This window comes from Malaclemys terrapin, chromosome 15, assembly GCF_027887155.1.
Source record: "Malaclemys terrapin pileata isolate rMalTer1 chromosome 15, rMalTer1.hap1, whole genome shotgun sequence".
NCBI lineage: Eukaryota > Metazoa > Chordata > Testudines > Emydidae > Malaclemys > Malaclemys terrapin.
In genome coordinates, this window is record NC_071519.1 from 11,622,058 (window position 1) to 11,645,926 (window position 23,869).

The 23,869-nt window shown below is 51.7% G+C and overlaps 2 protein-coding genes across 2 annotated transcripts; both read right to left on the minus strand.

Moving 5' to 3' along the window:
* Window positions 1-43: 43 nt before the first annotated feature.
* On the minus strand, window positions 44-23,804 carry LOC128823113 (uncharacterized). Its single transcript, XM_054005220.1, has 5 exons — window positions 23,361-23,804; window positions 20,587-20,633; window positions 19,955-20,038; window positions 1,658-1,887; window positions 44-470 (listed from the first exon to the last, which is right to left on the minus strand). Exons 1-4 carry the CDS (start codon window positions 23,638-23,640, stop codon window positions 1,684-1,686), a joined length of 615 nt encoding a protein of 204 aa, XP_053861195.1. The 5' UTR covers window positions 23,641-23,804; the 3' UTR covers window positions 44-470; window positions 1,658-1,683.
* On the minus strand, window positions 12,949-14,908 carry LOC128823070 (zinc finger protein 665-like). Its single transcript, XM_054005148.1, has one exon. The coding sequence runs from the start codon at window positions 14,698-14,700 to the stop codon at window positions 13,633-13,635; it is 1,068 nt and encodes a 355-aa protein (XP_053861123.1). The 5' UTR covers window positions 14,701-14,908; the 3' UTR covers window positions 12,949-13,632.
* Window positions 23,805-23,869: the final 65 nt, after the last annotated feature.

The window sequence follows — 23,869 nt, forward strand, 5'->3', positions numbered from 1 at the left end:
GACACAAGGAGTTGTTTTTAATTCAAAGCGATCTTTCTGGGTTTTTTTGGCTGCAAAAGCAGTAATAATGTCATTGTATGACAAAGACAAAGTGATGTCTTGTTCGATTGCAGGAATAGCAAGACCAGTCAAGCGTTCCTGACTCACTGTAGAACGCAGATAGTTTTTAATGAGCTTTAGTTTTGAGAAACTCCGTTCTCCTGATGCTGCTGGTACAGGAATTGTCGGTAGAATACGAGTGGCAACGTACACAGTAGGATATATGTCAACAAGTTTGCTGGTATGAATAAACTGTACAATGTCCATCACCGATTTTGCATGTGGCAACATTGGTGACAGTGTCCTCAATTCTTCGTCCAGTTCAAGTCCATTTAAATCAAAACGATCACCGTGCTTCAGGAGGCTCTCTAGGTTCTTGCGCTGTGACCGTGAGCTAGTGTGAAGACACCTCACAAGGCGCTCCGCCCTGACTGAGACACAATAGAGTTGGAAACCCAGGTCATTTTTACAAAGCCACTTTTTAGTTTTAAATGTAGAGTGGGCATCAGTCTTAATGTTAGTTACAACTCAACCTTCTACTGTAAATAGATCAATGGCATTATCCAATTTAATAAGCTGGGTTTCCAAGCAGTGGGGAAATATAACCCCTAGTTTTACTCCTAGGTAAAGCACAAAGTGACCAAAATGAAGTCAGCACAGAATCATCTCATCTAGATTAAGGTAGCACAGAAATGTTACAGAAGTGTATCAGCACGAAACGCAACCCTCCCCTTTTGCAACTGGGTGCGGTTTCTGCCACGCAACCTAGCAGTTTGGTAAACTGTTTGTTAACTTGCTACCGCCTGTCCATGGGGTTGCGAATCAGGAGGGATGGGGTATGTGGTCAAAAACGATCCCGATCTGCTTCCTGACCAGAGTGGCCGCTTTCATTGCATTCGTGAAAGGGGAGGTAGGGTTTGTGGGTATGGAGCGTGCCCCTGAGCCCAAGTTGGGACCACAGTGGCCCCTTTTCATTTTTTCCACTGGCTTCTCCTTGCTTAGTTCCAATGACTGGGCTGCTCATGCACCTGTCACTGGTCCAGGGATGGTTGCAAAACGGGAGGGATGGGGTTGTGGTGGAAAACACTCACGGTCTGCTTCCTCTGGGGGGATGGTTGCAAAACGGGAGGGATGGGGTTTGTGGTCAAAAACACTCCCGGTCTGCTTCCTCTGGGGATGGTTGCAAAACGGGAGGGATGGGGTTGTGGTGGAAAACACTCACGGTCTGCTTCCTCTGGGGGGATGGTTGCAAAACGGGAGGGATGGGGTTTGTGGTCGAAAACACTCCCGGTCTGCTTCCTCTGGGGATGGTTGCAAAACGGGAGGGATGGGGTTTGTGGTGGAAAACACTCACGGTCTGCTTCCTCTGGGGGGATGGTTGCAAAACGGGAGGGATGGGGTTTGTGGTCGAAAACACTCACGGTCTGCTTCCTCTGGGGTTGGTTGCAAAACGGGAGGGATGGGGTTTTGTTCAAGCGGGGTGTGTGTGTGTGTGTGTCTTGCAGACTGGATACTGTGCCCTGATTCCCCAAGAACACCGTTATTATCTGTGACTGCAGAGATCTTAACACAGCATTGAGCATAAAATGAGCTTTAACAATATGTTGTGACTACTTACATTAAAGAAATCCAGTCCACCTTGGTTTAGGAGAGAGACCACTGATTGACCAATAAGAATCGGTTGTTGCAGATCCCCATAGTGCAATTTTTTTTCTTTTCCATTGTCAGTGCAGCTTTTATTTTGGTGAGTTTTGCACACAGATGCAGAAATGTGGACTTGCGCATCCAAAAGTTCTGCAGCCACTGGTTATGAGCCCAAGCCGTCATTGTTTCAGAAGATTTTTTGCCCTTGGGAAGGATGTAAGATGACACCATATAATACACTACACTGAATATTTGTGAATCAGCTTCTACACACTAGTCCAGCACACAGGCCTTGCTGTCTTTTCACTGCAGTCCTTGATCTTGGTGACAACTCTGTAGAGAATTACTGGAACCATAAACTCCCTGAACATTAAATCTCACCAAATGAGGGTCAATCCATCCTCATCATTATATCTACTCATTATACTCCACACCCGTACATAGCCACTATATGAACTTCATACCCTCATATCTCAATGCCTGTACTTTGACCCATCAACCTTTTACCCCCAATCGGGGATATTGCAGATGATGTATTCCTTATGCCACCTGATTTTAAACCAAACTTTGCACCATCGATAATTCTGTACAGTATTCCCTGATAACCATAAACTTTTATGCTCAAACTCTGTTCACTTTTTTTTTTAAAATCATCTTAATAAAAATTTTAAATCTGTTGAAACTGGTCTAGGTCTAGGCGAGAGAATGTCTCAGGGCCGCCCGGGGGGGAGGGGGGAAAGTGGTGCAATTTGCCCCAGGCCCCGGGGGCCCCGCAGGGGCCGCCATGAATATGTCGGAGGCTCCCCCTGCATTCGTCTTCCCCCATCCCCCGGCGTCTCAGTGCGCCGTGTCCGGGAGCGGCCCTGGCGCGCTGCAGCGAAGCAGCTGGTATACATACCATTAAAGCATTTAATGTTTTTAAATAATGTGTTTAGTGTATTTTCAAATTATTACAAAGCAAAGCAATTTTGGGGGCCCCTTCCATAAAAAAAAGTTGCAATACTCTAGTAACATGTATTTGGAAATGTAAAAAATAACCAGTGAAATACATTCAAAAATTAATCTGTAATAATTTGAAAATACACTAAATCCAGCATTTGAAAACATTAAATGCTTTAATGGGATGTAGACATTTGCAGTTACATAATGGGCTGTCGCTGGGTGATGGTGATGGTTGGTGCAAATGGGCTGTCGCTGCCTGGGGGTGGTGCTGCTGTTGCCCAGGGCTCCGGGGGGAGCTGGGCTCTGGGTTGGGGGGCGCCCGACTCACAGGGGCTGGGCTCAGGGATGTGGGGAGATAGGGTCAGGGGGGTGTCCGGCTCAGAGGGGCTGGGCTCCGAGCTGGTGGTTTGGGCTGTGGAGGGGATGGATGGGGTCAGGGGGGTGTCCGGCTCAGAGGGGCTGGGCTCGGAGCTGGGGGTCATGGCTGTGGGGGGGATGGGGTCAGGGGGTTGTCTGGCCCCTCCCTTACCATGCCGCTTACCCCCTCTACCGGAGCCTCAGCGTGCCACATCCAGGACGCCGGGGGATGGGATGGGGGAAGATGGAAGTGTAGGGAGTCTCCGACATACTCCAGGCCTGGGGCAAATTGCCCCATTTGCCCCCCCCCCAAGCGGACCTGCTGAATAGTGGTGACTGGGAATGGGCCGGGGGTGGGGGGGAGTGTAGCAGATGACAATTTGAGGTGAATATTCTCTTGGCCAGATTCTACTGGGTTTATGGTGCTGTGTGCTATGGACTGGAGTGAATAACCAAGAATCTGGTTAATAATTATTCTCTAAATTCAGCTTTCTTCTTTCTCTCTCTGTGAATTATCACAAATTCAAAATAGTGGGGTGCAAGTTGACTGGATAATGATAATAGCAGAATCTCTTGTTAGAACATTGTACACCTACTACCTGATTTGTATATAATACACTCACTATACATAATACAAGAAATCCCTGATGTTAGAACCTGGCTATGCCGCTGCTGTAGGGGGCTCATCACCCAGCAGCTGGGGGCCACCATGTGGGCTCGGCAGGGCTGCTGGCCACGGGGCCAATGGGTGTGGGTGGGATCTCAGGAGTCATGTCCCAGGGATATGCCCCACTCCCCAGCACTGCTCCAGCTCTGAGCTGTCTCCACTGTCTGGGACCTGTGGGGCCCCACCTGCCTCCCCAGGGAAAGAGCCACCTGGGATTGGTGCAGAGGCTGGGCCAGTCTCAGCCAGTCCCAGAGGACGGCTGGGGGAGGGGGAGAGTGTGGGAGGCTCAGCTGGGTCCTGCCAGGCATGTGGGTCCTAAGGGAGCCTGGCCCAGGTAGGCCCTGCTCCTGCTCCAGCCTGGCTGATTGCACCCCCAAGGGCCGGAATTATCCTGCCCCAGGACAAGCTCTGGCTGCGCTGCCGGCTCAGCCTGGCAGACACAGTCACCTCCCATCAGGGCCAGGTATTGTGGCTGGGGGTTAGGGTGTGGGAGAGTAGGTCTCTAGTGGGTCTGGGGGGGTGCTGTGCAGTGGGGGGTGGGGAGATCTGTGTGTGTTGGGGCACTGGGAAGTGTGCAGGGGTCTGGGTGGGGCACTGTGCAGTTGTGGCAGTGGGGCGGTGGGGGGCACTGGGCAGTGAGGGAATCTGTGGGGGGGCTCTTGGCGGGGAGGGGCAGGGCACTGTGCAGTTGTGGGAGGGCTGTGGGGGGTCTACAGCTAGGGGGCACTGGGCAGTGAGAGGATCTGGGGGGGTTCGGAGTGGTCTGTGGGAGGGCACTGGGCATGGGAGTTTGTGGGGGTCTTTTCACGTATTCACACACAAAAACGTGAAACAGCGCGCCTCAATTGTCCAATAGATCAATTTGTCACATTAGCCAGGAGGAAGCAGATCAACCAAAGGGGCCACTCTGGTATCACCTTGGGGTCATGGGCCCGCCCCGAAGGGGAAGAAGCATGATGGGAGCACAGGGCCGGGCTGGCCAGTGTGCGTCTGGCAGCTCCCGGTTTGTAAACAGTGCCATTGTACTGGGCTGGGTGGAGCAGGGTTGTTCCTGCCGTGCCATGACCCATCTCCCATTGCCCCCGGCCAGCCCGTCGCTCTGAGGACTCTGCCCCCCATGCCCCATGTCCCCATTTCCCCCCTTGGGGACCACAAATATGTTTAGCACCAGGCCCACAAAAAGTTAATCCAGCCCTTTTTGGGGTGCAGGCTCTGGGATGGAGTTGGGGTGCAGGAGGGTTGCAGGCTATGGGTAGTTTGAGTGAGGGGTGCAGGCTCTGACCTGGGGCATGGGATTGGGGTACAGGAGGGGGTTCAGACATGTGGGCTCTGGGAGGGAGTTAGCAACTCAGCACGTTATATAAGAGAAATGAGCTGTAGTGATTTCATATAGGCATAGAAACTGATAGAAGACACTTTTACATATTCAAAATGTGAGAGGCAGAGTTGGAGGGAGGGGGTGTCTGTACAATATTTCACCGCATTCAGTCTCCTGGCTGGATCAGTAACGTAGCCGTGTACAGGGCCACCCAGAGGATTCAGGGGGCCTGGGGCAAAGCAATTTTGGGGGCCCCTTCCATAAAAAAAGTTGCAATACTATAGTAACATGTATTTGGAAATGTAAAAAATAACCAGTGACATACATTCAAAAATTAATTTGTAATAATTTGAAAATACACGAAATACATTATTTAAAAACATTAAATGCTTTAATGGTATGTATACATTTGCAATTACATAATGGGCTGTTGCTGGGTGATGGTGATGGTTAGGATGGGGTCGGGGGGGTGCCCCACCCCTTACCATGGCGCTTACCCCCTCTCCTGGAGCCTCAGCGTGCTGCGACCAGGAGCGGCCCCGGACAGCGTTGGAGCCACCGCGCTGCAGTGCACCAGGGCCGCTCCCGGACGCGGCACGCTGAGACACCGGGGGAAGACGGAGGCGGGGGCAGCCTCCGACATATTCGTGGGGGCCCCTGCAGAAAATTGCCCCACTTGGCCCCCCCGTCTGGGCGGCCCTGGCCCTGGCCCTGCAACACTTGTATAGGATAGAGAGGAGCTGCGTTGATTAAGCTTTGACAGGCTAGGAATTGGAGGCCTGTGCCTTTAAGACCCCAGCCCCAGGAACCCGCCCCCTGCTCCGAGGCTGACATGCAGCGTCCCTGTGAGAACAACAAAAAGAAGCCTCTGCCCCCCCCCCCACACCCCTAGATTAGCGAGCACAGTGGGTGGCTCATCCCATGGGGTCACTGTCCCCCCCTCCCCCTCCCTAAACGGGGGTTTTGTACCCGCACGGGGTCTGGCAGTGTCTCCCCCCCCCTTAACCCCGGCTCTCACCCCCCACCACCGATTTTTGCCCTTCAGCCCCTCTTCTGCCGCTAGCTACAGTAGCTTGAACCCCCCAGGCCAGTAAAATTCTGCCCCCTGCTCAGACCCTGACAGCCCCCCGCTGCGATTTGCCCCCTTAATCCTTTTAAACCCCCCCAAAGAGGAGGCAGCAAATCGTAAGTAGAAGTAAGGGCAGAGAGAGGGCAGTGGCTACAACGAAGGTTACTGGGCATGCTCAGTTCGAGTGAGCATGCTCAGTGCACCCAAAGTAGCGAAACGGGAGTGAGAGCAGTTTGTGCCCTTGCCAGTCGGGGTCCCAGCCACCGGCCCCACTCAGCCCCCCACCGGCCCCGCTCAGTCCGCTGCCGGCTGAGTGAATGGAACCCCAGGCCAGCAGCGGGTTGAGTGGCTCAGACGGGGTCTCAGCCGCCGGCCTGCTCAGTCCGTTGCCAGCCTGGGGTTCCTTGGGGGTCCCCAGGCCAGCAGCGGGCACTGAGTGGGGCCGGCGGCTGGGACCCCGGCTGGCAATGGGGCAGCAGCCGGAACCCCAGAGCGGCGGTGGGCTGAGCCGCTCGACCCGCCACGGTGTGCCATCAAAAACCAGCTTGTGTGCCACCTTTGGCACGTGTGCCGTAGGTTGCCGATCCCTGCTCTGTACACTAGTAAGGGGATGAGATATTACAGTTGTTGGAGGGCTCTATTTAGCAGTAACAGGGCTATAGGAAAGTCAGTCAACATTTTTTGTTTCTCTGATGAAAACTGGCCAACTCCCTGCCCCAAACCAAACTTGTCACAAATAATTGTCAACAACTTAATTTTCTGTTTTTGGCTAAGATATTGATTTTTTTAAAAAAAATACTGAAATTGAATTCAGGGATTGTTAACAAGCATTTTTGGCAAACAAAATTGTTAAATGACAATCTAAATGGCAACGCAGTCCTGCTTTCATGCTTGGCTCACCCCCCAGCCTGCAGTAGAGGAGGAGATATGTGGAAAACTGCAGGACCCCAAAATCCACCTCTTGGGGTGCAGAGTGGCAACAGCAGCAGCAAACCCTCAGGTCCGATCACACGCAAATGGGCACCACCGCCAGCCCCACGGCCCATGGTGAAGTTAGCCCAGCATCTGATTTCAGGGACGGGGCACCCATGGAGCCACCGCAGCTCATCCTGCCCTGCGCAGCTCCCCCCGGATGAGATGGATCGCTGCCAGCCCGGGGGAGAGACGCGCTCCCCAGCTAGGGTGACCAGATCCAGATGTCCTCATTTTATAGGGCCAGTCCCGATATTTGAGGCTTTGTCTTATATAGGCACCAATTACTCCCACTTAGGGTGACCAAACGGCAAGTGTGAAAAATCAGGACGGGGGGGGGGGGGGGGTAATAGGAGCCTATATAAGAAAAAGACCCAAAAATTGGGACTGTCCCTATAAAAGTGGGACATCTGCTCACCCTATCCCAACCCCCCCGTCCTGATTTTTCGCACATGCTATCTGGTCACCCTATCCCCAGCTCAGCCGTGTGTGACCATTCCAATCCTGATTGGCTGCTGAGGAAGTGAGTTACTTTCACTTTCATTCCTTACCCCCCCCCCCCCCAGCACCTCACCAAACCCAGCCCTGCCGGAGGGGAGGGGGGAGAGAGAGGGGGGGTGCTCCTTGGGGGCGGGGAGGGAGAAGAATGGACATTATGGGGGACAACAAAGGATACTGGTGCCAGAGCTGCTGAGCCTGCCTCACTTCACGCTGGGGAAAAGTCACACTCACAGGTGAGTTCCTTCTCCCACCCGTACCTGTACCCTTCCCAGAGACCCCAGCAGCCAATCCCCTCCCTCAGACTGTGCTGCATTCGGCTCTCTCTAGGACCCAGCAGCCCTGCTGTTAAATGCTCCACTGCTTCCCGTCTGTCCTGGCTCCCGGCAGAACAGTGCCCCCAGGCAGAGTGGTGCCCTAGGCGGCTGCCTATGGCTAAGAACGGCCCTGCCGCTGTGTATGTGTAACAGAAGACCGAGCACAATAGGGCCTTGGTCTTGGGTGCAGCCTCTAGCTGCTACGGTATTAAAACTAATCCTGGGATCAATGGAAACAATTACTGTGTCGTCAGACAAGAATGAAACAGGGAAAGTTGTGGTGGGAGGAACAGGCCGAAGATCAGCAGAGAGAAACTCCCCAGCCTAGCGATCTCAATTCCCAGCCCTGCAAAATCGTACACACCTTTCCTCATACTACTGCGCCCATTGATTTCAATGTGCCTGAGCTACCGTCAGGCAGATGGTAAGGTTGTGAGGACAGGGGTCTTGAGCTGAAACCCGGCTCAGGGATCAGAATCTCTCTCTCTCTGTCGGTGTATTTCCTGCTAACGGCTAATGGTCTGATTCTCCACTTGCAGCAACTTCACACTGGTGTAGACAGAACAAGGAGTTCCAGTGGGTTACGTCTGGTTTACACCAGGGTGAGGGTGAGGCGAATGGTCCTGTGAACCCAGTCAGACTGTTCCTGGTCTGTATTCGGGTCGGGGGGAGGCACAGGAGTTAAGTGAGTTTGAGGAGCCTATGACAGGGATGCGGTGGTTTGGGTGACCTCGCTGTGTATGTCCATCCCAGACCATGTTTGCGTTGCCTTTTCCTTTAATCTTAGCTCTGGAGTGGGTAGGCATTGAATGCAAAACACAGGACACTGGGAGTGGGAGAAACTAAATTCTACTTGATTATTTCAAAGGACAAACAAAGACAGACTCCTTTCCCCAGTCCCAGCCTGCCCAGCCCAATGCGGGACTTTTCACCCCCAGCCCAGCACCTGCGCCCAACGCCCGCATGAACCAGCAACATTTGTCAACGGGTAGAGAAGTGCCAAGGAGCCATGAGAGATGCTAGGAGCCAGGCACACAAGCAAACACCCCGGGAGCAAGAAATCCAAAGAGCTCCGGTTGGAGGGATGAGTGTGGAGTGAGTGGGGCAGAGACAGTCTCTGTCGTCCCCACAGAGGACAGTGGGATAGATGGGCAGCTTCACACGACATTCCTAGGCCGATTCCTGTCTGTCTCTGGCTCTGATGCAGGGAGTTCATAGTTCTCAGCTTCAGCTGCCCAGCTCTGATCACAAACCCAGGACATTCCCAGCTCTGTTCCCGCACTTCCCGCCCTCTCCTCCTCCTGACGGTATCTCACAGGGATCATTCGGGCAGTGACTTCCTTCCCTGTTTCAGTCTCGGCCTCTCGGAGTGTGAATCGAGCTCTCACCCTGAGAGTTTGTGCTGAGAGAGATTGATCATTGTCATTGTTCAAACACCACAAAAAAAAATCTCACAACAAAGGTTAAAATAAAATACAAAGCTATTGTGGCAAATGATCACTTGTCTCATGAGATCCTCACTAAATCTGAGCGACCTCCTGTCACGCTAAGCGAATATCGAAGTATGTGACCAAACGGCCTTCACAAAGAGAGAAAACCCACAATGCAGGGTGGGCTATAAAACACTTTCACATTCCTAAAGGGAAATCTCAGAGAGTCTTTTAAGACTCAAAATCAGGACAATAAATGTTCCCATTTTCTTCTGAAGTGGCTAAACCTGCTTTACGTCTCTCTTAATTATTTGGTTGTATTAGTTACAAAAGTTTTCGCATCATTATAATAAAAGAAAGAGAAAAAAAAGACACAAAATAAATAAATCTGAACTAGCCTGGAAGAAGCCCAGAAACCATTTTACCAATAGATGGAAACAGGGCTATAAGATCAGACAGGTCACACTGTGATTTGAGCTCCATTGGGATTCCTCTGCCCGCTCCCAGGTGTGTGACACTTTCTTCTCCAATCCTCAGGAGTCTGAGGAAGGATCATAGAAATCAAACTGTGGTTCCTAAGCATCCCTCAGACTCACCCCAGCGCCTTCAAACAGCACAGGAGGTAAACCACCACTTTTTACTGTCCCTGCTCCCTCTTTTTTAGCATCTAGTTAATTCTGGCCCATAAGGCAGAAAATGTACAAACAATAAATGCTTTTCAGCAATGTGAGAATCTCTGGGCATGAGACAATCTGGCCCCAAAGGGGGAACTCAGGGACTAGCAATCACTCTGCTAACGGGGGGATCAGAACAGATCAGATGCTCAGGGTCGGTTTACACTAGGAAATCTGCTGGAGGGTCACAGGGATGTGCTGGTTCATCCCGACCACATTTCCTACCATAGAGAGAACTTCCAAGGCTGATGCTGAGGATGCAGAAGTGGAATCTCTGGGCCTCCCACGAAAGGTCCTTTGGGAATCAGTCCCACTCAGTGGCGCTTTCTGATTGCGGAGGGGCCAGGGAGAAGGTGGTGACGCTCTGCACCCCATATTCACCATAGTGATATGAATGTGACATAATCATGATGCATCTTGTACAAAATATGTCATGTGAGGTGTCAATGGAAAAGTTACGGTTTGCCGAATATGATTATCCTATTTGTATGCGTGTATCATTGATGTATCTGGAGTTATAAATGCTGACTATGCATCTGGAGAATGATCCGGAGGATGGCGTGGACTGCACCCTCAGCAAGTTTGCAGATGACACTAAACTGGGAGGAGTGGTCGATACGCTAGAGGGTAGGGATAGGATACAGAGGGAGCTAGACAAATTAGAGGATTGGGCCAAAAGAAACCTGATGAGGTTCAACAAGGACAAGTGCAGAGTCCTGCACTTAGGACAGAAGAATCCCATGCACTGCTACAGACTAGGGACCGAATGGCTAGGAAGCAGTTCTGCAGAAAAGGACCAAGGGATTACAGTGGACAAGAAGCTGGATATGAGTCGACACTGTGCCCTTGTTGCCAAGAAGGCCAACGGCATTTTGGGCTGTATAAGTAGGGGCATTGCCATCAGATTGAGGGACATGATCATTCCCCTCTGTTCGACATTGGCCTCATCTGGAGTACTGTGTCCAGTTTTGGGCCCCACACTACAAGAAGGATGTGGAAAAATTGGAAAGAGTCCAGCGGAGGGCAACAAAAATGATTAGGGGGCTGGAGCACATGATTTATGAGGAGAGGCTGAGGGAACTGGGATTGTTTAGTCTGCAGAAGAGAGAGGGGGGATTTGATAGCTGCTTTCAACTACCTGAAGGGGGGTTCCAAAGAGGATGGAGCTCGGCTGTTCTCAGTGGTACCAGATGACAGAACAAGGAGTAATGGTCTCAAGTTGCAGTGGGGGAGATCTAGGTTGGATATTAGGAAACACTATTTCACTAGGAGGGTGGTGAAGCACTGGAATGGGTTCCCTAGGGAGGTGGTGGAATCTCCTTCCTTAGGGGTTTTTAAGGTCAGGCTTGACAAAGCCCTGGCTGGGGTGATTTAGTTGGGGTTGGTCTTGCTTTGAGCAGGGGGTTGGACTAGATACCTCCTGAGATCCATTCCACCCCTGATATTCTATGATCTGTATTTCAAATGTGTTGGCTCCTGGGTAACACAAAATACTTTACCTCCAGTCTAGCCAGCACATTGTGAAAGGCCTATTCAAGTTGAATGGCCCATCAGCAAAAACAACAGGCTATGGGAAAAGCTTATCCTCACCTGATGATCTTTCCTGTGGACACTTCAGTCAGGGTATGAGCAATGGTTGCTAGAACTCATCGAAGCTTGCAAGGGCATGTGACTAGATCATGTAATACTGGACTCCATCTTGTTGCTTGTACTTTTCCACAAACTCCTGCTGGGGGCTTGGCTTGAACAAAGAAGTTCCCGCCACCTGCAAGAAGCTATAAAAGGGGAAGTGACATCACCACTGAGCCTCTCTCCCCCTACAACTCAACACTGGACAACACCTCAGGAACAAAGAGTGAACTAGGGAATGGAGGGCGGGTCCCAGGTGGGACAGAAGAATTCCTGTCTGTGTACACAAAAGCTGTAACCTGCTTGTATTAGCTAACAGGGTGAGACACTGCTTGATTCAAATACTATCTAATTTATAAGGCTTAGATTGTGTTATGTTTTATTTCTTAGGGTCATCTCCTTTGATCAATACGCTCACTACTTATAATTACTTAAAATCTATCTTTCTCAGTGAGTATGGTACTGGTATGCCAGAGGGCTCAGCGGGACCTCAGTCACAAAGGTACCGAGGGAATGAATGTTAAGAAGCGTCACTTCTCTATACCCCATGCTCTCCCTCTCTTCTTATCCCACAGTCCCCAACCGCTTGATAGCCCCAGCACCCGGCTCCCCCTGCTTCCTAGTTCTAGCAGCCCCAACTCTTCAATCCCCGGTTTCCTCCCCAAAACCCATCCTCCTGGTTCCTCAGTATTTGATCCCCCAATATAGCGTTAGCTTCACTTGGAGCATTTGCCACCCTGAAGACATCTCAGAGGTTTCTTCCCCGGGTGGATTTGCTGATGCATGGTACTACGGGAGCAGTCTAGTGAAGCTTTGCCCAGTCAAGGTCTCTCTGTTGTGTGGATCACTGATGTGTGAACTCCGATTGAATCTAGTGAAGCTATTTCTAGGGTCTCTCACCCTTGGGGATTCTCTAATGTTTGGTAAGCTCTGAGCTCTTACTGACGCTTTTCCCAGACTTGAGGCATTTATGAAGTTTATAGCCTTTGCGGATCCTCTGAGGTCTAATAAGGTTTGTTCTCTCAAGGAAACTTTTCCTACAGTGGAGGCATTTATCAGGTTTATCTCCAGTATGAATTCTCTCAGGGCTGTCCTTGGGATTTATGGGGCCCAATGCAGTAAACCTCTACCCCAATACAACGCTGTCCTCGGGAGCCAAAAAAATCTTACCGCGTTATAGGTGAAACCATGTTATATCGAACTTGCTTTGATCCGCCAGAGTGCACAGCCCTGCCCCCCCCCCCCCCCCCCCCGGAGCACTGCTTTACCGCGTCATATCTGAATTCGTGTTATATCGGGTCGCGTTATATCGGGGTAGAGGTGTATTATTAAACTGGGGCCCCTCTGCCCGACAGCAGCCTGGACTCGCATGCATATTTTAGATGGGGGAGGGTCTTCTGAAGGATTTATTTAAAAAACTGTATGTCTGAAGATCCAAGTGTTTAAGGCTAAAGATGAATACTCAGCTCGTGCATCTAAAAATCTATGCAAGGATTTTTTTAGAGATGTGATTTTATAATCTTCACCAACTCACTAATGAAATATTTTTACAGCAAATTTTAAACTAAGGTCCTGTAGACTAACATGTTCTGAGTAAATATGACAGTAATGCACGGCTGGTTTTGTCAGTACATTCAGAAACTGACAGTATATCCCAGGGGTTGGCAAGTACCTGTGAAATGGCTTCGTTACCACTCGAATGGCTCTTTAACAGTTTCAATGTTGTGCTAATTGGTCTGGCAGGCTGAAGGCTTTTTCACTTTTAAGTTACTAGATCCCCTCCGGAGGAAGACTCACCAGCTATGGTAGGAGCCTGCAGGAAGGGTCAGAACTGGGATAGGAAGAGACGGGAGGGGGGACACTAAGACCCAGGGGTGCCCCAAATTTTCGGGTGCCCTACGCAGCCGCGTATGCTGCGTATGCCTAAGGACGGCCCTGAATTCTCTAGTAAGGTGCGAGATCTGAATGAAACTTTTCCCACAGTCCAAGCACTTCTGGGGTCTCGGTCCAGTGAGTATTCTCTGGTGCATAACAAATGTTGATGTCTAAATGAAACTTTTCCCACCGTCTAGGCATTTATATGGTCTTTCCTCCCAGGTGGATTGTCTGATGTCTAGTAAGGTTTGATTTGTGGCTGAAGTTTTTCCCACAATCCAAGCATTTATATGGTCTTTCTTCCGTATGGATTCTCCGATGTCTAGCAAGGTATGAGTTGTGACTGAAGCTTTTCCCACACTCCAAGCATTTATGGGGTTTGTCGCCTGTGTGCATTCTCTGATGCGTCATAAGGCTGGATGGCTGAATGAAGCTTTTCCCACAGTCAAGGCACTTATAGGGTTTCTCTCCCGTGTGGGTTCTCTCGTGTGTAAGAAGGGACGATTTCTGACGAAAGCTTTTCTCGCATTCCAAGCATGTATAGGGTTTCTCTCCCGTGTGGATTCTTCCATGGTTAATAAGATGTGACCTCTGACTGAAGCTTTTCCCACACTCCAAGCATTTATAGGGTTTCTCTCCTGTGTGGGTTCTCTTGTGTGTAATAAGGGCTGATCGCTCACTAAAATCTTTCCCACACTCCAGGCATTTATAGGGTCTCTCTCCTGTGTGCAGTCTCTGGTGTGTCATAAGGGACGACCTCTTACGAAAGCTTTTCCCACATTCCAAGCATGTATAGGGTTTCTCTCCCGTGTGGATTCTTCCATGGTTAATAAGATGTGAGCGCTCACTGAAGGTATTCCCACAGTCCAAACATTTATAGGGTTTCTCTCCTGTGTGGGTTCTTTGGTGCACATTAAGGGCTGATTTGAAATTAAATCTTTTCCCACACTCATGGCATTTATAGGGTCTTTCTCCTGTGTGGATTCTCCCATGTTTAGTAAGAGATGAACTTTCATTAAAACTTTTCCCACACTCAAGGCATCTATAGGGTCTTTCTCCCAGGTGCAGTCTTTGATGTGTAATAAGGTGTGAACTCTGATGGAAACTTTTCCCGCAGTCCAAACATTTATAGGGTTTATCTCCTGTATGGATTTTCCAGTGCATAGTCAGGCTTGTTCTCACACTGAATCTTTTCCCACAGTCAAGACATTTGTAGGGTTTTTCTTCCTTGTGATTTATCTGCAGAGCTGTGGTTTCCTTGGGATCCATGCATAGAATGGATTCATCCGGTTTCTTCCTCGGATGGTGTTCCAGCTGCCTCCCTGCCCTGCCCTGATTTCCCCAGGCTTTTCCCTGTTTCAAGCACTGGGAAAAACTCCCTTCAGCTCTTCTCAGAAACGTCCCCAGTGGTTCCACTTTCCCAGGAGCTTCCCACAGTTGATTCTCCGCCTTGTTCTCACTCCCATGCTCATCACCTGCTGGGAGAGAGAGAGACAATCCAGACAGGAGTCATTGTCTGTCCTCCTGGGGGGAGGGATAGCTCAGTGGTTTGAGCATTGGCCTGCTAAACCCAGGGTTGTGAGTTCAATCCTTGAGGGGGCCACTTGGGAATCTGGGGCAAAATCAGTACTTGGTCCTGCTAGTGAAGGCAGGGGGCTGGACTTGATGACCTTTCAAGGTCCCTGCCAGTTCTAGGAGATGGGATATCTCCATTAATTTAATTTATAGATAGGGCTTGTCTACGCTACACAGTTTTGTCGGCAAAAGGCAGCTTTTGTTGACAAAACAAATGAAGGTTTGTTGGCAAAACTCTCCTGTTTTGGTGACAAAAAAAACCCCTCCCACCTCGACGAGAGGCATAGAGCTTTTTGCGGCAAAGTTAGAGAGACAAAGCGTCCGTGTAGACACTGCATTCGTTACGTCACCGTAACTGGCCTTCAGGAAGTATCCCACAATGCCCGCCGTGACCACGCGGCTCACTGTTTTGAACTCCGCTGCCCTGCATCCAGCTACTCAGGCATGCGTCCCTCCCCTTTCAAAGCTCCCGGCAGCGTTGAAATTCCTCAGTGTGCAGAGTTTACATAGCTACTGCCCGGCTGAGCCGGATGGCAGCAAACACACTCCTGCCTGGACTACAGGGGAGGGGAGGATCTCCTGAGTTTGTGGGCAGAGGAGGCTGTGGGAGAACTGGGAGGGAATCACAGCATCATCAACGCAAAATCTTGCTCTTCCCGGCACTAGGAACGCAGGCAGGGCAGGCTGCTGCGGTGGGAGGGGAGGAACACACACACTTCCCCTACACACACTGTGTCTCTGTCTCTCCTCTCTCTCTCTCTCTCTCACACACACACACACACACACACACACACTCTCTTCCCCTCCTCCCACCTCCCCACACTGATGCTTCAGGTGAAAAGCAGCTGGCAATCGACAGTAGATACGGACACCGCAGTTACAGACTGACCAGTCAACCGGACACCACGTGGAACCAGAAGTACACAACCAGGCAGCAGTGGAGACAAAACAAAAAATCAAACCCCAGCAAATCCTGTACTGTGCCTGTGTTGCAGCTTAAAAGGTAGGCACATCTGGGCTGCCTGTCCCCACCCCCGCCCCCTACTCGCCACGCATGGGGCAGCCACTTACAGGTAGGAGGCGAAGACGCTGAGGCTCACAGGCACAGCTGTGAGCCCCTGCTCCGAGCCATCTGCCCCGAGGAGCATCCCATAACGTCTTGTTCAGGGCTACGAACATTTCAGAGTTAGAACAACCCCCGTTCCCGAGGTCTCTATAATGCTGAGGTTCCCGTGTAGTAGGGTGAAACCTGCCTCACGTGACGCTCTACCTGCCCCATGGGCACTGCAAACCCTTCCCAAAGCCCCCTGCGGCCAGCTGTGCAGTGGGATATCTACTCACAGTGCTCTGCTCTCTGTGTCAATGCAAGAGCTGCTGGCGTGGCTGTGCTCTGCCAACACAAGGAGCATAGTGTGGACCTGCCACAGGGGTTTAACTACAGCGGTGGCTGTACGTCGGCATAACTTGCGTTGACAAAACTCTGTAGTGTAGATGAGGCCTTACTCCAGCCCCAGTGAGTGGCAGGAGTCGATGGGAGAAACTCTCCCGCTAACATACTGCTGTCAACACTGGCGATTACGTGGGTGATTCATAGATGCTAGGACAGGAAGGGACCTCGAGAGGTCATCGAGTCCAGTCCCCTGCCCGCATGGCAGGGCCAAATACTGTCTAGACCATCCCTGATAGACATTTATCTAACCTACTCTTAAATATCTCCAGAGATGGAGATTCCACAACCTCCCTAGGCAATTTATTCCAGTGTTTAACCACCCTCCAGTTAGGAACTTTTTCCTAATGTCCAACCTAGACCTCCCTTGCTGCAGTTTAAGCCCATTGCTTCTTGCTCTATCCTTAGAGGCTAAGGTGAACTAGTTTTCTCCCTCCTCCTTATGACCCTTTTAGATACTTGAAAACTGCTATCATGTCCCCTCTCAGTCTTCTCTTTTCCAAACTAAACAAACCCAATTCTTTCAGCCTTCCTTCATAGGTCATGTTCAAGACCTTTAATCATTCTTGTTGCTCTTCTCTGGACCCTTTCCAATTTCTCCACATCTTTCTTGAAATGCGGTGCCCAGAACTGGACACAATACTCCAGCTGAGGCCTAACCAGAGCAGAGAGGAGAAGAATGACTTCTTGTGTCTTGCTCACAACACACCTGTTAATACATCCCAGAATCACGTTTGCTTTTTTTGCAACAGCATCACACTGTTGACTCATATTTAGCTTGTGGTCCACTATAACCCCTAGATCCCTTTCTGCCGTACTCCTTCCTAGACAGTCTCTTCCCATTCTGTATGTGTGAAACTGATTTTTTCTTCCTAAGTGGAGCACTTTGCATTTGTCTTTGTTAAACTTCATCCTGTTTAACTCAGACCATTTCTCCAATTTGTCCAGATCATTTTGAATTATGACCCTGTCCTCCAAAGTAGTTGCAATCCCTCCCAGTTTGGTATCATCCGCAAACTTAATAAGCGTACTTTCTGTGCCAATATCTAAGTCGTTAATGAAGATATTGAACAGAGCCGGTCCCAAAACGGACCCCTGCGGTACCCCACTCGTTATGCCTTTCCAGCAGGATTGGGAACCATTAACAACAACTCTCTGAGTACGGTTATTCAGCCAGTTATGCACCCACCTTATAGTAGCCCCATCTAAATTGTATTTGCCTAGTTTATCGATAAGAATATCATGCGAGACCGTATCAAATGCCTTACTAAAGTCTAGGTATACCACATCCACCGCTTCACCCTTATCCACAAGGCTCGTTATCCTATCAAAGAAAGCTATCAGATTGGTTTGACATGATTTGTTCTTTACAAATCCATGCTGGCTGTTCCCTATCACCTTACCACCTTCCAAGTGTTTGCAGATGATTTCCTTAATTACTTGCTCCATTATCTTCCCTGGCACAGAAGTTAAACTAATTGGTCTGTAGTTTCCTGGGTTGTTTTTATTTCCCTTTTTATAGATGGGCACTATATTTGCCCTCTTCCAGTCTTCTGGAATCTCTGCCGTCTCCCATGATTTTCCAAAGATAATAGCTAGAGGCTCAGATACCTCCTCTATTAGCTCCTTGAGTATTCTAGGATGCATTTCATCAGGCCCTGGTGACTTGCAGGCATCTAACTTTCTAAGTGATTTTTAACTTGTTCTTTTTTTATTTTATCTGCTAAACCTACCCCCTTCCCATTAGCATTCACTATGTTAGGCATTCCTTCAGACTTCTCGGTGAAGACCGAAACAAAGAAGTCATTAAGCATCTCTGCCATTTCCAAGTTTCCTGTTACTGTTTCTCCCTCTTCACTAAGCAGTGGGCCTACCCACTTGTGTGGGTGCCTCTCAAGAGCCCCCTTTCCTTGGCGGCCTGGAGATCTGGGACCCACGGCTCTTCCCCTCCTTCCAGCCAGGCGATCAGGTCAGGTTTGGGAATGGGAAGTCCTGCGCAGGGGGTGAAATCAGGCACAGTCAAGTTGCATGAAGTCTTGGTAGAGTATTTGTCACAAGGGACATTCCCTGAGTTTAGCCTGACCTTACATGGGATTGTACTGACTCTGACCCCTTGGGATCTGTGGGGGTGTTGTCATGACCTCACTAGGAGTTCTCAAGGTCTTTGTGTTCTGGGGGACTTACGGACACACACACGGCTTGGGTGTTAAATTCCTGCCTATTTCCTACCCTGCAGAACCTGGAGCCCTCGCCATGGATGAAGCTAGTCCCAAGAAGGAAGGTGAAGGAGAAATTACATAGGCAGGACAATATCCTGCTTCTGGACCCTTGAAAGCTGGAGAGATGGGGATGAATTAGCATGTCCATTAGATTTCTGACTCCCCTGTTCTCTTGGAGGGAGTATGGAGATGAAAGTGTCATGCGCACCGGAGCTGTGGACAATGCGACCCTCCCCCTACAATCTAACCGAGCAGGGAAGAAGCTGACCAGATTCAGAAATGCAGACCCAACGGCGTTTAATAACCGAGGGGACGGGAACCCTTATCCCGCGAGGTCACATTCTCATCGTTCTCCTGCATGACGTCCCTGTAGAGGGCTCTCGGAACGGGGTCCAGCAGAGCCCCCTGCCCTGTGGTGAAATACAACAGCCACCTCCTCGAAGGTCACCGGTATCTGAAACAACATCAGTTCCTCCACTCCGAGCCTGCTGCCCCGGCCACAATCCCACTAGTCACGAAGGTGGAGGGATGGAGAAGCAGAATCCAATCCCCACCCTGCTCAGAGGGGCCAGCAGGTGAGAGCCCCTGCTTCCTCCCAGCAGACAGAGGAGAGCGGGGTCTTCTCATTTACCACACACCTGCTAGCTACAGGCTCCAAGCAGGGGACCGGGACAGAAATCCCACCACCTTCATATTCCACGGTAGCCTCTGGCTAGTGCAGGGGTAGGCAACCTATGGCACACGGGCCAAACGCCACACGCGAGCTGCTTTTCAGTGGCACTCACACTGCCCGGGTCCTGGCCACTGGTCCGGAGGGCTCTACGTTTTACTTTAATTTTAAATGAAGCTTCTTAAACATTTTAAAAACCTTATTTACTTTACATACAACAATAGTTTAGTTCTATATTATAGACTTACAGAAAGAGACCTTCTAAAAACGTTAAAATGTATTACTGGCACGCGAAACCTTAAATTAGAGTGAATAAATGAAGACTCGGCCCAGCGCTTCTGAAAGGTTGCCGACCCCTGGGCTAGTGGGTCCAGGCTCCAGCACCAAGAACCTGGTCAGTTTTCCCAGCCCTGTCCATGGGGCGTTTCCGCTTTCAGAAATGGGGGGACGGTCACCCCCTCCCAATGGGCCTGTTCAGAAAACGAGGCCCAAGGTGAACATGTCCCAGCCGATTTATTACATCCTGTCCCCTCCCTGCCTCATCCTGTGTATTTCCTGCCCCGCCCCGCTACAAACCAAACACACACACACAGCTCCCTGAAAATCTCCTACCTGAGCTACACCACAGCCATTTCTCTTCCCCGTCTCCTGGAAGATGGGACGATCTGGAGCGAAATGTGGACGTGATTCTTCAGCCTGTCAGGGTGAGAGGGACAAGTGGGGAGCTTTCAGAAGGGGCGTTGGTCCATGTCACACCCCGATTCCCCCCCAGGGTCTTTCCCTGCAGAAAGATGCTCTAGACTCTGCCACCCTGGGAAAACCCTGCGTCTCTTTGGCTTGGCCTACGCTCAGGCCTCCTTGGGTATAATTGACGTCACTCGGGAGAGCTTCTCCCACCCATACAGCTACTGCCTCTTGCAGGGGTGGAGATTTTATGCCGACAGCAGCTACCGAAACGCTTCTCCTGTAGCCTCTGGCCCTTCATTACAACAATGACCCGGCCCGGCCCACCAGGGCTGGACCCCCCGAGGCAATTTTAAACCCTGCCAGGGACAGAGGCTCTGAGACAAATGCTAGAAAAAAAGCAGAATCAAAGGAGCCACTTGGGTGGATTCCCCCTGACATTGTTCCCCGGAAGTGTTATTTACTCCTTCTCATAACACAAGAACTAGGGGTCACCCAACGAAATTAATAGGCAGCAGCTTTAAAACAAACACAAGGAAATATTTCTTCACACAACGCACATTCAACCTGTGGAACTCCTTGCCAGGGGATGTTGTGAAGGCCGAGACTATAACAGGGTTCAAAGAAGAACTAGATAAATTCATGGTGGACAGGTCCGTCAAGGGCTACTAGCCAAGCTGCTCAGGGATGCAACCCCATGATCTGGGTGTCCCTAGTCTCTGACTGCTAGAAGCAAAGAGAGAATGACAAGATCATGTGATCATTGCTTGCTCTGTTCATTCCCTCTGGGGCACCTGGCACTGGCCACTGTCGGAAGACAGGATACTGGGCTAGACAGATCGTGGCCGTTTTTCTGTTTAAGGTCCCCCAGACAGCACATCCGCCCAGCAGGGCCGTGACCTGACAGGGGCAGGAACTGGCCTTTCCTCTCTCTGCTCCTCACCTTGTTCCCAGGACACTCAATCTGCCCTGGGTGACGCAGTGACTGGATTTGGGCAGATTTGGGAGCTGGGAACTCTCTCTCCTGCTGCTCGTTTCACTGTCACCCTTCCCCTTCCCGTCTCCTTCTCTCTCCGCTCTGCCTGGGAGAACTGGTGAGTGTCCCGTTCCCAGGGGCGTTTGCTCTCCAGGGAGAGCCTGGCTGTGTCCCTCTGGGACCCGCAGACACACGGGGAGCCCCTTCCCCTCTGGTACAAACTCACCCGCTGGTCCCTGAAAAGTCACTTTCCTGCCCGTCCCCAGCACTTTCCCGCAGTTCTCTCCGCATCGCCTGGAGGCTCCGGCTCAGGGCTGGTGCGGGCAGAGCCCGGGGCTAGTTCCAGCCACGGGGGAAAGTCCCCACCTGGGCTGGGCACAGAGGGGGCGTTAATGAAGGTCTCCCCCTGGCACAGACCCGGCTGGGGGAGCAGCAGCTGCTCAGTCTGGGCTCCCAGATCACGACGTCGGAGGCAGCAGCGTCTGACCCAGAAAAAGCAACTAACTCTAGGGGCAGAGAGAAACAGTTTTGCTTGAAACTTTATGGTAACTGGTGACCAGTTTTCCCCCCAGGGTCAGTTCAGAAGCCGCAGATTTCGTTGCCCGGACTCACACCAGAACCAGTTTGAACTGGTCTTTTTAACTGAGTTGGAGCCAGACTTGATCCATAATTTTTCTCTTACTCAGCAACCCTGAATCTGAACTGGGGGGGGGGGGGGGGGAAACTGGTCACCAGTTACCATAAAGTTTCAAGTGACAAAGAGTCTTGTGGCACCTTATAGACTAACTTAGTCTATAGACACAGAAGTTAGTCTATAAGGTGCCACCAGCCTCTTTGTCCTTTTGACAGATCCAGACTAACACGGCTACCCCTCTGATACATAAAGTTTCAGCTGTTTTTAAGCTCAGTATCTGATCAAATAAAATGAACCCTTCTCTGCTCTTTCCTTCATGATCAATAAGACCCAGGCAGGCGATTGCTCCGGCAGGGCCTGCCCCAGCAGGAGGAGAAGAGGAGACAGCCCCTAGGAGCAGAGAGGAAGGTAGGAGGGAAGAAGTGGGGGGCTCCCGGTCCCAGAAGTTAACGCTAACTCTTCAATCCCAAGGAAAAAGGTACTGGTTCCCCAACTTTTCTCCCCCTTAGACGGGCCTCCCACCACCCAGCCCCAGCGGCAGCTCCTCCTTCCAGATGCCGCACTGGACACAGGCCCTAAATTCAGTTCCCCACTGAAGGAAGCCGCTCCTACCCGCCCCCCGGCACTGCCTGGTATCTGAACCATTTTGGGGGGTCTTGAACCAGAACCAAACCAACCCCCAATTCCACTCCTTGCCAGCCAGGGCTGGCAGTGACTCTGGAGTGACACCGAATCCTGCACAGAAATCAGACCAGCCCCCAGTCAGGCCGGTCAGCCCAGGAGTCAGAGCCCCAAATAACGAAATTGTCTGGAAACAAAATATTAAATCGAGAGCCGAGTGTGGGAGGAGAGGCGGAGGGTGGATAGTTGCTGGGTAAATCTGCAGCCCTGCAGGGAAATCTCCTCCATCCCCGCCCCCCGCCCCACTTGCAAGGCTTATGTTACCATTTTGGGGGTAGGGAGGAATCTCCGATGGCTGCTGGGGGGGCAGCGCCTCCAGCCCACCCCCCTCCCAGTCCATGGGGTGAGGGAGCTGCTCTCGTATCTCTCACAACCCCTTCCCCTTATCCCCCCCCGTCTCCCCTTTCCCCAGCCAGCGTCCCCTTGTTCTCCCATTGTCCCTCCAGCCTCCCCCCCACAGCTCCCCTCACATCTTCCCCCGATCCCAGCCTCCCATCCCCCATCACCCTTTCCCCCTCACATCTGCCCCGATCCCAGCCTCCCCTCCCCCTTCCCTCACAGCCCCCCCACATCTCCCCCATCCCAGCCTCCCCCTCACAGCCCCCCACATCTCCCCCATCCCAGCCTCCCCCTCACAGCCCCCCACATCTCCCCCATCCCAGCCTCCCCCTCACAGCCCCCCCACATCTCCCCCATCCCAGTCTCCCCCTCACAGCCCCCCCACATCTCCCCCATCCCAGTCTCCCCCTCACAGCCCCCCCACATCTCCCCCATCCCAGCCTCCCCCTCACAGCCCCCCCACATCTCCCCCATCCCAGTCTCCCCCTCACAGCCCCCCCACATCTCCCCCATCCCAGTCTCCCCCTCACAGCCCCCCACATCTCCCCCTATTCCAGCCTCCCCTCCCCCATCACCTCTTCCCCTCACAACCCCCCCTCCCATCTCCCCCTGTCCCCCCACACTGGGGCTGGCGACCGCCCCCCTGGGCACAAGTCTGGGATTTGCAGCCCGGGGGGGTGGGGGTGGGGGCGGGTCTCTCTCACCTTCCCTCCCAGCGCTGCCCCCCCAGGAGCTGGGGGCTCTGTCCCGGCTGGAGCTTCCCCCCTCCCAGCTGCAGCCCGGGCTTCGGGACCCGGAGTCACTGCGGAGCGAATGCGAATCACTTCCTGCAGCCCGCCTTGGCGGTGACCCCAGCCCGCTGCTGGGTCCTAGCGATCTCCCCGGCCCGGCTTGTGCAGGGCTGGCGGCAGAGTCTGTCCGACACCCGCTCCTGGGCTGGGAACAGGAGACTCCAGATTCCCCCCAAAACTCCGTGTCCCACATTTCCAGGCAATATTTCCCCCAAACTCGGTGTCCCACGTCTGGCGGGTTGGACGGACTCGCTTCTCCGTTCCCGGGGCTGCGGAAAGTCTCTGACAGCTCCCACGTTTCTGCTGCTGCGAGTCCCTTGTTCTCCCGCCTGGTCAGCCGCTTTAGATCCAGCTCTGATCCTTTTTCAAAGTGTTATTGTTATTTCTCCGATTCCTCTCAGCACCTCATCCTTTACCCGTGT

Bases quoted from the DNA above. Each gene is read 5' to 3' on its own strand.
- LOC128823070 (XM_054005148.1), bottom strand. From the start codon at position 14,700: ATGGATCCCAAGGAAACCACAGCTCTGCAGATAAATCACAAGGAAGAA.
- LOC128823113 (XM_054005220.1), bottom strand. From the start codon at position 23,640: ATGTGGGACACGGAGTTTTGGGGGGAATCTGGAGTCTCCTGTTCCCAG. The intron at 20,634-23,360 runs GTGAGAGAGACC...ACCCTGTTATAG, and splicing joins GGGCAGCGCTGGGAGGGAAG to TCTCGGCCTTCACAACATCC. The intron at 1,888-19,954 runs GTAGGAGATTTT...ATCCTTCCCAAG, and splicing joins ATGGCTGTGGTGTAGCTCAG to GGCAAAAAATCTTCTGAAAC.